The sequence below is a fragment of the Puccinia triticina genome, chromosome 7A, assembly GCF_026914185.1.
Source record: "Puccinia triticina chromosome 7A, complete sequence".
In the NCBI taxonomy this organism is placed as follows: Eukaryota; Fungi; Basidiomycota; class Pucciniomycetes; order Pucciniales; family Pucciniaceae; genus Puccinia; species Puccinia triticina.
The window spans coordinates 4019148-4032692 of NC_070564.1; the positions used below are offsets into that span (position 1 = coordinate 4019148).

Here is a 13545-nt window from a genome sequence, read left to right on the forward strand (position 1 = left end):
CACTTGTTTGTAGAAGTTTTCCAGGCCTTCTTTGCAGCCATTTGGCCGTTCCTGTTCGATGACCAGGTCTGCCCCTTGAGCTATATTTCGAGACAAACATCCCCCCCTATCTAACAAGCTGCAAGGAATGTGAAATACTTGTGAAGATGGGTTAGGCCTTCTTTTCTGTGCGCACACAAAGTTCTTATGAAGCAGGGTGATCATATAATAACATGATCCGGAAGGCAAGATACAGCAGGGAACGCAGGGAGATCAGGAGTGCAGACTTCTCTTTCAGCTGCCGCTCCAAATGCAGATAAAAATCAAATTGCTGAGTTGTATGTATGTGTCTATTGATAAGGCTTTTTTTGTTGTTGTTAACTGGTTTGTTTCTTAGGGGTGCTATAAGGACAACAAGACTTCAATGCGGGAAAGGCAGAAAGGAAAAGCTACAGGACAATTGACCCCAGAAGAAAAACATGAACCAAGTATCTTTAGTGATCCCCATCCAATCTCAAGTGGATAGAGGGGAAAAGAAAGAAAAAAAAAGGCCAAAAAAGAAGTCGACTGAGATCATGACCACCATCTGATGAATTGAAGAAAATACAAGACATGTACATAGAACTCAAGAGACCAAAAAACTTGTCCTTACAACAACAACAACAAAGAACGATGACTGAAAGAATGGGAAAGAGAAATGCGAGTTCTGAAGAACATAAAAGCCAGCAGAAGAAGGTTTGGTTTGTTTGTCTGTCAAAGAGAGATGGGGATATCTATCAAGTAGGAGTGCAAGAGAAAGAGGATAAAGAGTTAATTGGCTTTCCTCTGCTCATCAACATCGGTGGTAGTTTTACTACTCCAATTGAACCACTTGGAGTTACCACTAAGACTCCTTTTGCCGGATTGATCGAGGGATTGAGGCGGCTGGATCTGATTGCCTTCGCTCAATCTACCGCGAGAAGTGAGGAGAGAGGAGGACGTGGAGCCGACGGGGGATGACTTCCTTATCAGCCATTCGTTCTCGCTACCTGAAGCCTCGTCCCTGCCGATCTCGTCGTAGCCACTGGATGTCATGTTGGTGTTCCGGAAGGAGAATAGACTGGCCTTGGTGGGCTTGGCTTGGCCGGTCGTCCGGAGAGAATCTGAGCTGCGTTCACGAGAGAGCGACGAATGGATTGAGGGCGCATTCAGAGTTTCGTGCGACTTTCGAGAGAGAGATCCGCCGGGAACCTCGTCGTATTCTGGGATTTGGTATCCACCCCCTCGGGTTCGAAGGGTCCCACTTTGTTGGGAGCTTTGTGACGCTGTGCGAGAGCTCGGGCCTTGCAGAGATTTGGGAACGTTGGGGTGCAGATAGGAGGGATCTGTGCTTTGATTCTGCATAGGATGGAAGATCGCAGATGCGGTAGGTCCAAATTGTCGAATAAGATTGAAGGCGTAGGCTGAAGCAGCATCGAGTTGAGTGCCTTGAATATTAGCTTGACTCTCTGGTTGTGTTCTGCTTGGGTGATGGGGATCGTTTGAAGGCTGGCAATACATGGCAGGTCAAGTCATTAGTATCATAGATAAGTGAGTTAGGGAAAAAATATACAATTATTCACCAGCATCGCTGCGAGCATGAGCGCTTTCAACCGGTTAACAAATTGGTGAAAGTAGGTTGTACCCGCCTGTCGGCATCTCTGCTTCATATCAACCAACCATGTATCAATCTCGACTTCGTGTTCCAGCAAGAATGGGTGAACATAGGTGACATAAACGTATGTAGATCCCTAGAAACAGAACACCCGAAAACAGAAGTGGGAATCTGTAAGTCAGCCATCGCAGGGCAACTCGTCTGCATAGGATTTTACAGGTCAACAGAGACTTTTGGGGAACGTCCAACGCAACTTGAATTTGTGGTAAGGTAAGCCATAGGATAAGTAAGCTCTTGAATTGGTAAAAGAATGGGATCCTAGAAAGTTTGAAATATGCAAAAAGCTGCGGTTAGTTTGATTATTAGCACCTGAGTAAGACGAGGTTTAAAATCCATCAAGCTGGGTTAATTATACTAGAAATTTCAGAGGAAATATAGAAGGGCGAGCAGACCAGTGTAGAAACCATCCAAGGGTAGACTCGATGGCGTGAATGGTACCCATGACGACCCAAAACATGAGCAAGATTTCGAGCGATTGGAGGTCATTGTTTTTGATAGCCTTGTACGAAAGATAGATCGGATACAGCGTGCCCAATGAGGTACTTGAGGAAAGGCCAACCCGAGAGAATAAAAATGATCCAAACCAGAGAGCCTATCAGTTTTAAATGAATGTCCTACTGTGCGGATTCGACTTGAGTATCAGCAACTTACACGACCAGAAACGAGACGAATGCGAATAAGCCCATCTGGATTCCTGGTATCGAAGCCGGCTTGAGTGTCCCCTGGTAAATTGTGTGCGGATATGTATCTATGAGAAATGGGCGCTGAACTTTAAATAGGTGAGACCGTTGGGCCCGACGGGGCGCGCCCCTTTCGGGGACCGTCTCCGAGAACCAAGGTGATCTTTCACAGGCCCCTCGACGATTGCCCCGTGGGTGAAACGGCTCCTCCCGCCCGATCAGATGGCCCCCCGGTAGCGCTGGAACCTGTACCCGGAGCGCCGCGGTATCGGGATGAGCCTGTGGGATGCCTGCTACGGCCCACGACCCGCACCCGGACCGCCGGGGCACGGTGTAAGTTCAACGCGGCTCTTGCAGCCTGAGGTTACTAGATAGAGCACAGAGACACCCAAAGTAACAAGATAATTGATCTGAGTGTTGTATTTGATGAGGGAAAGATACAAAATCTAGAGTCAGGCCTTTAAGGTACAAACAGATAGATGTGGAGTGAAATAGCAAAAATAGTATGAAATAGAGTGAATTGTTTATGTTGCAGGGAAAATACATAAATGGTGTGATCATGGACAATAAAGGTGAAATATATAGTATAAACCACTAAACACTAAGGGTGTTCAAAGTTGAAATCATAGGGCCCTGTTTGGACGCCCGGTGTGATATGATAAATTGCATAATAAAATACATAACACCCAATGTGAAATCCAACTGTAATAAACCCAATCAAAAAATCATCAGATTTATAACATGTCTGTTTGGACATCCACTCCAGAATACATTTGAGTCCATTTATAACAGGACTGTTTGGCAAACCAAGGCAGGCAGAGCTATATATGTATGTAGGCTGGAGGAGTACTTACTACACATCCTCTTGATGACCGGTCAACCGGTCTCAAAGAGGAAGGACACAGCCTCTTGATGACTGGTCAACCAGTCATCAAAGAGCGCACATCAACAGCTTCTGGGTGGCCGGTTTGACAGGCCATCCAGAGGACACCCTCTCGATGACCGTTCAACCGGTCATCAAAGAACTTCACCTCTCAATGACCAGTCAAACTTTCATTCAAGAGCACACCACACCTCGTGATGAATAGAGAGGGATGAGTCCCTCTCAATGACCGGTTGACAGGTCATTGAAGAGGACTTCACCTCTTGATGACCCAACCAGTCATCAAGAGGGACTCTACACCCTCTCAATGACCGGACCAGTCATTGGGAGGGACTCTACACAGTCCCTCTCAATGACTGGTCAATTCATTGAGAGGGACTCTACACCCTCTCAATGACCGGACCAGTCATTGGGAGGGACTCTACACAGTCCCTCTCAATGACTGGTCAATTCATTGAGAGGGACTCTACACCCTCTCAATGACCGGACCAGTCATTGGGAGGGACTCTACACAGTCCCTCTCAATGACTGGTCAATTCATTGAGAGGGACTCTACACCCTCTCAAAGACCGGTCAACCACTCTCATCAAGAGGGTGTAGAATCCCTCTTGATGACTGCTTGACTGGTCATTGAGAGGGGCTCACCCTCTCGATGACTGCTTGACTGGTCATCAAGAGGGACTCTACACCCTCTCAATATCCGGTTGTTCTTGATGACTGGTCAAGCAGTCATTGAGAGGGATTCTACACCCTCTCAATGACTGGTTGACCGGATATCAAGAGGGTGTAGAGTCCCTCTCAATGACCGGTCAAGCAGTCATCAAGTGGGATTCTACACCCTCTTGATGAGTGTAGAATCCCTCTTGATGAGAGTGGTTGACCGGATATCGAGAACTCACCCTCTCAATGACTGCTTGACCGGTGAGTGGGATTATATACCCTCTTGATGACTGGTTGACCGGATATCCAGAGGGTGTAGAGTCCCTCTTGATGACTGGTTGGGTCATCAAGAGGTGAAGTCCTCTTTGATGACCTGTCAACTGGTCATTATCGAGAGGGCGGAGAGTCCCTCTCAATGACTGGTCCGGTCATTGAGAGGGTGTAGAGTCCCTCCCAATGACTGGTCCGGTCATTGAGAGGGTGTAGAGTCCCTCTGGATGACTGGTTGGGTCATCAAGAGGTCTCTTTGATGACCGGTCAACCAGTCATTGAGAGGAACGTTGTGTCCTCTGGATGGCCTCTCCAATTGGCCATCCAGAGGTTCTTGTGCCCTATTCAATGACCGGTTGACCGGTCATCAAGAGGTTGTGTAGTACTGATGAAAGTACATATTATAGCCATTTATCACCCAGAAATAGAGGTCAGGAACTCTATTTCCAAAATGGCTGGGGGAATAAATTTCCTGTCATACCAAGTAATGAATTTCATGATATGACTGGCCGTCCCAAAAACATATAAATGAGGTGTTATACCCCAAGCACCCCCGGTTATAAGTCACGCAATTTATAACCAAAATTGGGGTGTCCAAACGGGGCCTAAGTTTTTCAAATCATAAAATTGTAAAATCATAACCCTTTTGAGTGTCTAGGTACCACAAGGGCATAGCCCCCAATTTTGGCGTTCCAGGGGGTGTGAAAGTCAAAAGGGGTTGACAATCACAGGGTTTGAAAGGCAAAAGGCAAGAGTCTGAACCTGTCTAAACAGGCCCAAAAAGACCCTGTTAGTTCCGTTCAAGCAGAGTTGCTTCCAAGCTTAACTAAGCCTCTCCAAAGGGGAGGCTTACAACTCAAGTCACATTCTTCCCCTGAGCCTGATAGGCTTTTACACAGAAAATCACAATTTTTCTACTTACATCCCTATTGCTTCTCTCTCTCAACTTTCAATTTGAAGCCCCATAGACCAGGATATAGCCCTCAATCTGACCTGTTTTTTACATATTTTTTCAAGTAAAACCATCAAAAACTGGCCACTCAGTCGTCATTCTTGTGAGGGAAATTCCTCACAAAGGAGCCAGTGGATCATCCAAAGGTCAAGGTTGGACACACTCTCACAGGTTTTTTTCTTCTCTTTTTTCAGTATTGAATTAATACTGGCAGGTCTCTCAAGTGCATAAATAGGCTGAGGAGTCCCACAGGGTATTAAAATTATTTTCATGTGTTTAGGCTGGACTGGCTATCTGGTTTACATCAGCAATGGTGCAAAAAATGCAATACATCTAAGTTTCATGAAACCAATGATTCATGGAACCTAAGATCATGGGTTCTCCCTCCCCATTCCCCATCTTATTTCTAGGCTGGCGCGGGTCCCGCTAACCAGCCTAGAGCCAACAATTCAATATGAATTTCTCCAATTCAATGTGGAAAATCCACGAGGTTGGCGCGAGTCCCGCTAACCAACCTCAACCCCCTTTGCTATAACCCCCTTTGCCCACAATGGCGGTTCCGGCGGCATAATGAAGCCAAAGCCCGGAACCGCGAGGAGCAATCCATATGCGCCGTAAGTCTCTATTTATAATTTTCCATTCCCTCTTTTTTTTCACTTCCCACGTGATCTCTTGGATTCAAAACACGTCGCACCCTAATCCTTGCCACCCCCCCCAAACGCCTCCCCCTCCGATTTTCTTCGAACTCACTGTATGATACTCCCTAGACGCCCAAACTCGCCTCTCGATACCCTCATCCGAACTTGGTCTCGATTACCCATCAAATCCGTCGCTCCTCCTTTCCGATTTCTCGCTACTTGCGGCCAATACTGTTGCCTACGGGCCAACAGCCTCACCAATTCGGTACTTCACCCACTCCTGTTCGTCATGACCTCCTATCTTTTACCATCCCCTCGCAACCGGGGTCCACAAGGAACCTTCCAGAATTACTTTTACCTAAATCTTTCCTGTACTGATCCCACAAGGGCCTGTCATTCAGGGGCGCAGTTGGACCGCGAGGAAACATTCCGATTCGTATCCGCCTTCGCGACCCTCAACGCCTTCCCAAGCTGGAGGCGTCGTCTCGCAGAAACGATTGTCAAACTCTCTTTGGTACGAGGTCCGCACGTGTGCATACAACGCGTTCATCTCCGGTAACTGACCCTCAACCTATCCCATTACTTGCTCTTCCACCCTTCCGTATTGTCACCCATTGTTTTTTGTGGACCTCTAGGCATGAATACCCGCCCACGTTGCCTGATATTGTCATTCCCGTGAGTTCTTAAGACCCTGACAACATCGCGCGCGACCAGCTCCGACATGTCACCGTCTACTGATCACATTCACTTCTCTTAACCGCTTCCCTATCGTCACCCTTACTTCTTAGTTCACCCCTTCCCTCAAGTATTCGCTACCATGGCCACCGTGTCCTTATCGTCCGTTACACCAGGCCCTGAAAAAACGGAGCGATAGGAGCTCCGCGAGCAAACATCGAACATTGCGCATGGCGACAACTGACCCTCGCCCAATTCTATTGTTTTCACTCGAACCCTTCTGTAGTGTTACCCGTGTTTCTCCGTGGACCCCATTCCTCACAACATGGCCCAATATTCTCCTTGGCCCGAGTGCCGTTGTCTTGAACTTCCCCAACCGCGATATCACTGCTTAGCTTGAACTTAAAACCTGCTCGCCTTCTCACATTCCCACCCCCCACTACCTGATCACACTCATCTTAATCTCCTGCCACCTGAAAACTTCCTCGTAGATTAGATCCACGCACATCGTCTCCCACCACCAAGTACCATTACCCCAATGTCGAACGTCCGACCTTCAAATCATCCGAGTATCGTATCCAGACATTTTGAAGCCTTGTCCGACGTAAGCACCCCACCATCTTCAACCTGACCGGATTGTGACTTACTCGTTCCCATCCTCAAAAGTCTGAAATAGACGTTGTCAGAGGAAACCAATACGGGCTCCTGACAACCGGGACCTTTTTCCAATGCGCAGGGGTTGGAGGCGATAAAGAGGTCGATTTCGAGGTCAAATTAATGGCCAATACGGCCGTCGCTAATGCACTTGAGCAAGGGATAATATATTCGATCACGGGTGCTCGGATGATCGCTCTTAACGACGGGAGTCCTCCTACCGTGACTTACACACAGGATTCCATCATGCGAATTGGCAAAGCGACTGATTTGAACCTCGATTTCACGAATAAGACGGGTATCGTCGGCCTAGGCGTAATTGTTGAACGTGCTGAAGTTCCCAGCCCGAACCCTGGAGAGGAAGATCAACTCGAAGTCATTGTCTCTCACAATGATTGGGATCCTGTTGTAAGTCAGATTTTCATTTCAAGTCGACGCTTGGTACTAATACCCAGTCTAGGCACGCTCCCACCGAGCTTTTCTTTTGAAGTATATAGTCCCAGCTACTCGCAACATGGTGAAAACCCATGTCCTTTACACTGTGGGACGGGAAATGTCGATCGTTGGATCTTTGGTCGATTGGGATATCAAGGCAAAGATGCCCATCATTCTTGTGCGTCGAGTTGATACTGTCTGTTCCATATCTTAATACTAATTGTTTGGGAATTAATTCTAGGTTGGTGGCGTGAGTGTTACGAGTGGTCATCAGTCAAAGGGTAGCAATGGCAAATTAGGGGTAGGACCCTCGACTCCAGCCTCGCGTGGAAGGAAGTTGTTAGTTTAATTCATCATTCAAGATCGGATTAGTTCTGACCATGATTATCCCACCAGTATCACCTTCAAGAAAGACTCAGAATCTTCTCCAACCCCCTGCGCATCTCAATCTGGCACCACTGGGCTGCTACACACTCCGATCTCTCGCAAAGGAAAAGAAAAAGCATCCCCCGACGAGGTCCAAGTTGCCGATGATGAAAACCACGACAACCATGACGAAGACGAGGTCGAAGAAGATGACTATCCGCTCCTCAAGAGGAAAGGGCCAGGCCGCCCACGCAAGCAACCCCCAACCGAGGGAAGTAAAAAGTCTAAAAATGAATGATTCACCGGGCCACCGACGGCAGCAAACCCCAACCGAGAGAACTAAAAGTTTGAAGATCAATAGTCCATTTGCCCAAATTCTTGCGCCCGTGAGCCAAAGATCGAACCCTCCGGGGCTATTTTCTTACTTTGTACGGATCCATTTTCCCTTCATTGCTCATTTTTTTTTTGTGTCGCATAGTTCAAAAATCAACATAAAAATCTTATCATAAAGAGCCACAGTTAATAGAAAAAAATTTAGAATAGTCTTGTAAAAAAAAAGCGGGCCAAATTGTGGATATTGTTAGTTAGATGAGAGCCAAATAATAACAACCGTACTTTTTGCCCGCGCCTCACAACCAGGACCAAACATGTCAATGCGAGTCCGGTCATTCGAGTTGGATAGGCCCCAATACCCTTGCTAGCGATTTGCCCGCTATTAGTTGTCCTTCATGAGCTAGGATTCTTAGATCTACTGGGCCAACTGGATTCGCTTGAGTGTCACAACCTGAAGGCCCATTCATCATCAAATGACTGGTCCAGCCACATTCGCCTTACCGTCATGCACGTTCAGGGCCTCTTGGTGTTGGTTTGATACCAGTTGTGGGGGCCAGTTGACATTGCGATTTCAACATTCAACCTTCATTGAGACATTCTTGGGACTAATTCTGCCAAGTTACTCGAGTGGTTGGTGCGTAACACGATTGACCAGTTCATAGTCCTCACTCTCCTCACTAGGAACATTCTCCGTAAATTGTGTGTGAGTCTTCTAGCGATAAATTTTTGGACAGCCCTCTTTGTTGTTGCCTTATATTTGTTGAATTGTCAGATAATCATTAACTATCGGGCCTCATCTCGTCAACATCTTATCACATCTCTATCCCCAGTTACGATGCCGTTCAAGTTCAAGGCTATTACCCGTGAATGTGACAACAACGAGAATTACATATTGAACCAAGTCCTATTTACGATTCCCCACTCGCTTGGAAGGTGCATAATCATCTGTATAGGTTGTGGTGCCCTTCACTTCAATGAAGAATCGACGAAACTCGACCGTGGGAAGACGGAGAAAGACTTCACGATGTGCTGTCAGAAATCGCAGGTCATATTGCCCATGATGGATCCAGCTGCCCCTGAAACGCCTCCGATACTCAAACAGTTGTTCTCAGGAACAGACGAGAGTATGTAACACATTTGACAAAAAGGGATGTTAACTTCTTGGCTGACTATTCTTTAGGAGCTATCAACTTTCAGGCTCTTATCAGACTTTACAATAACTGCATTAGCTTCACGTCGCTGGGAGCTAATGTCGACAAAACCGTCCGCGGTCAACTAGGCATCAATGTTTTCCGAATCTCGGGCGGTCTGAGCCACCTGATTCCAAGTGTCGAGCCCCTCAATCGTTCCAACCCAGGCTATGCACAAATTTACGTCATCGGGAATGGCGGACAAGAAGAAATCCGGCTGCGAATCGAGAAAGCCTCTGGCAGACAAAACCCAATTGGTGCCAAATTCGTCATGCAGGAAGACATAGTGTCAGATTTGATGAAGGTTATGTATTCATATAACCCATACGCGAAAGTTTACAAGAGTGCTAGAACCGTCTTGAAAAACTCACTGTCAAAGACGCTTGCCCTAACGACAATTCATAAACCGGGGACAAACCCGAAGCGTTACAATCTTCCAAGTCCGGAAGAAGTTGCGATCGTTGTCGAAGGGGGAGGTGAAATTAACAAGACCCGCCATTACCAATTGAGGCGGAAAGACGGACGATTAGAGCATATCTCCGATTTACATTCATCTTATTTCCCTCTTCGATACCCCCTATTCTTCCCTTACGGATCCCAACAGTGGGATAACGTATATGTTTGTACAACCTCTCAAAGTGAGTCCTTTTCTCGGATCAGAACAATGACATTGTCTTAATAGTGGTGCTTTCGAAATAGAAACGAATAGACACGTCAAGTCATTGGAATGGTTTGCATTCCTCCTGTTTGCAAGAGTTGGTCGATACTCGATCATTCTCCATGGCCGTACGCTTTTTCAGGAATTTGTCGTGGATATGTACGTATGCGTAGAAGGCTCCCGTCTTAATTTCATTCGAAACCATCAACTCGCCTTGAAAGCAAATCAATACCAGTCCCTTATGACATCCATTGAGAACTTCGAGGTCCCTGAGGGCCGGCGAGTCATACTCCCCTCGACTTTTATCGGCAGCCCGAGGGCGATGGGCCAATTGTACCAAGACTCAATGGCCATCGTAAGGAAATATGGCCCACCGTCACTTTTCATCACCATGACTGCTAATCCAAAGTGGAAAGATATAACCGACAAAATCGGACTCCTGGCGTCCGCGGCTGACCATCCTGTGTTTGTTGACCGTGTGTTCAAATTGAAAGTCGACGCACTAATTGAAGAAGTTATCGATTACGGAAGGTTGGGAGCGGTAATTTCATACGTGGGGGTCATTGAATTCCAGAAACGGGGCCTTCCCCATCTCCACTTAATGGTCACACTGAGGGAAGAAGATAGGCCGGACACCCCCGAGAAGATTGATTTTCTCGTCTGCGCCGAGGTGCCTGACCCACTGAGTGACTGAGTGAGCCCAAGCTCTACAATATTGTCTCCAGGCTAATGATCCACGGCCCTTGTCCCGGACGCCCGTGTTGGTCGAAGAAAGGCTGTTCTTCGGGTTATCCAAAACCACTCACACCAAGGACAATCACAATCAGTGGGGCGTACCCAGTATATCGGCGTAGGGTGACTGATTTTGTTGTTGCAAAAAACAAACAAATCTTCAACAGCTCTAATGTTGTTCCGTATAACAAATACCTTTTGTTGAAGTTCGACTGTCACATTAACGTCGAAATACCGGTGGACTCTACTGCGGTGAAATATCTCTACAAGTATATCACAAAGGGACATGACCGGTCGTCTATGGAGATAAGGGATAATGACGAGACTAAAGCATTTATTGACGCGAGATTCATTAGCGCACCAGAAGGTACGCAGTTTGTCTAATGTGTTTAGTGGGACTTTGGCTGACACATAAAATTAGCCGCATGGCGTTTACTCAAGTTTCCCCTTTCTTTTCGGTGGCCCCCAGTCACGCGCCTCTCAATACACGATGTGGATGAACAAATGATATATTTCAGGGACGGAGGAGAGATAGCGGACAAATTGAAATTTCAAGAACCTGAAAAGACGAGTTTATTGGCTTTTTTCGACCTCAACCAGACTGACGCTGTTGGGGCCGAAGGGCGAAAAGCGCGAACCTTGTTGTATGAAGAAATACCGGAGTATTTCACGTGGAGCAAGGTGGATAAGGTCTGGACGCCGAGAAAAAACAAGACAATTTCAGTTGGGAGGATCTTCAGCGTGTCGTTTCGGGCGGGGGAAAAGTTTTACTTACGCACTCTCCTCTCCCACCAAAGAGGGCCCTTGTCCCACGAAGATCTCAGAACTGTTGATGGGGTTCTCGCGGCGTCTTACCAAGATGCCTGCAACCTGCTTGGGTTGTTGATCAATGACTATCTGTATGATAAAGCTCTCAAGGAAGCATCTATATATCAGAGTGGTAATGCCTTACGACACTTCTTCGCACTCATGCTGGTAAACTCGCCACCTTCGAACCCAACAAGCCTGTACGATAAGCATTGGGATTCGATGACTGACGACCTGTTGAGATTGGATCGAGGGGATTGTAACGCAATTCCTTTAAGCCGGTCAAGAAGGAGGGTCTTTGGTTTGTTTAAACTATCAATCATGCTAGGAAAAATGAATTCGACTCTGGTGGATGCCGGGATGATAGTGTCGTCGACGGATCAACGCAAGATGAAACAGTTTGACGAGATACCAGGGGAACTCGAGTCTCTCGCGGCTGTAGCAATTCGCCTCGACCACTCAGAAGGCCTTTTCAATCAACAACAATCCCAATTTTTCCGCAAGATCAGAACCGCGGTCAAGGCTAAGAAGGCGAGTTTGTTTTACTTGGACGGCCCCGGAGGCACCGGCAAGACATTTTTGTTGAATGCGATCATCGACCTATGTCGCCTCATGGGAAAACGGTCCGTCGTGGCAGCGTTGTCTGGAGTAGCTGCTCTCTTGCTGAAGGGAGGTCAAACCTCTCACTCTGCGTTCAAGATACCAATCAATCTCAAGCCAGAATTAGAGTGCAGTTTTGAGCCTAACCATAAGTTAGGCAAGGATTTAAGCACTACGGATTTAATCATATGGGATGAAATCGTGACGATTCACAAGTACGCAATTGAAGCCGTTGACAGATCATTGAGGCGTTGTTGCCGCTCTGATTTGCCGTTCGGGGGGAAAGTAGTAATTTTTTCAGGCGATTTCAGGCAAATCCTCCCAGTTGTCAAATTTGACGAATTTCCGCCGTCCTATGACGCAACGATAAGGTCTTCTCCCCTTTGGGGCCAACTGGAGCAGTTCAAACTCGTGCAGAACATGCGAATCGCGGCGAACTCAACGGTACCTGAGGACGCCGAGAAGAATCGTCAATTTGCATCTTCGCTGCTCAGCTTAGGTGAAGGTATCGGTCAAACAGAAGACTACCACGTTGTCAAAGTCTCTGAAATCAATATAACTCACGCGGCGAGCGAGGCGCGAGGCAACAAGACGATCGTGGATTTCGTCTACGGTGATATGACTTCAAGGCATAACTTCAGCGTGGATACTAACCTGCCTTACCTAGCGGAGCGCTGTATCTTGGCACCCTTGAATGCCGACGTTCGCAAGTTGAACCGTGAAGTGGCACTGAGACTCGCCGGGCCGTTTGTTAGGGCGACATCGATTGATATGCCAGATCCCGAAGGAGTTGACAGTTTGCCGGAGGAAGTACTCAACAAGATGAGCATACCTAGCTTCCCCGAACATATCATCGACTTGAAGGTGGGAATGCCGGTATTAGTCATGCGAAACATGGACATTTCCGCGGGGATATGTAATGGCACTCGTCTCATATTGACTAGGATTGGGACAGGATCAATAGAGGGTGTCTTGATGTCCGGGCCATTCAAAGGACAGAAGGTGATGTTGCCAAAAATCAAACTCCATCACGAGGGGAGTCAGAAGTTGGGATTGAGTTTTTTCAGACATCAATTTCCCATAACTCCGGCCTACGCGATGTCAATTAATAAGTCGCAAGGTCAGACACTCGCGCGAGTGGGTGTCATGTTAAAGCATTCATGTTTTGCACATGGTCAATTATATGTTGCGTTGTCCAGAGTGACACATAAGGACAATTTGATTGTGTGTAAGCTTGACAGGAAGGAAGGCCTTGTGAATGTTGTTCACAAGTCTATTTTTGGTGAGTGCGATCTTCATTCTTTGCGAAGAGATGAATGCAGCTAAGTCAGGTCGTACGC

The 13545-nt window shown here is 47.1% G+C and overlaps 1 protein-coding gene across 1 annotated transcript; it reads right to left on the reverse strand.

The window, feature by feature from the left end:
- Positions 1 to 789: 789 nt before the first annotated feature.
- Positions 790 to 2358, reverse strand: PtA15_7A456 (uncharacterized protein; the record flags this gene model as incomplete). Its single annotated transcript, XM_053171064.1, has 5 exons — positions 790 to 1506; positions 1581 to 1748; positions 1867 to 1930; positions 2065 to 2214; positions 2324 to 2358. The coding sequence occupies 5 exons, from the start codon at positions 2356 to 2358 to the stop codon at positions 790 to 792; spliced, it is 1134 nt and encodes a 377-aa protein (XP_053022283.1).
- Positions 2359 to 13545: the final 11187 nt, after the last annotated feature.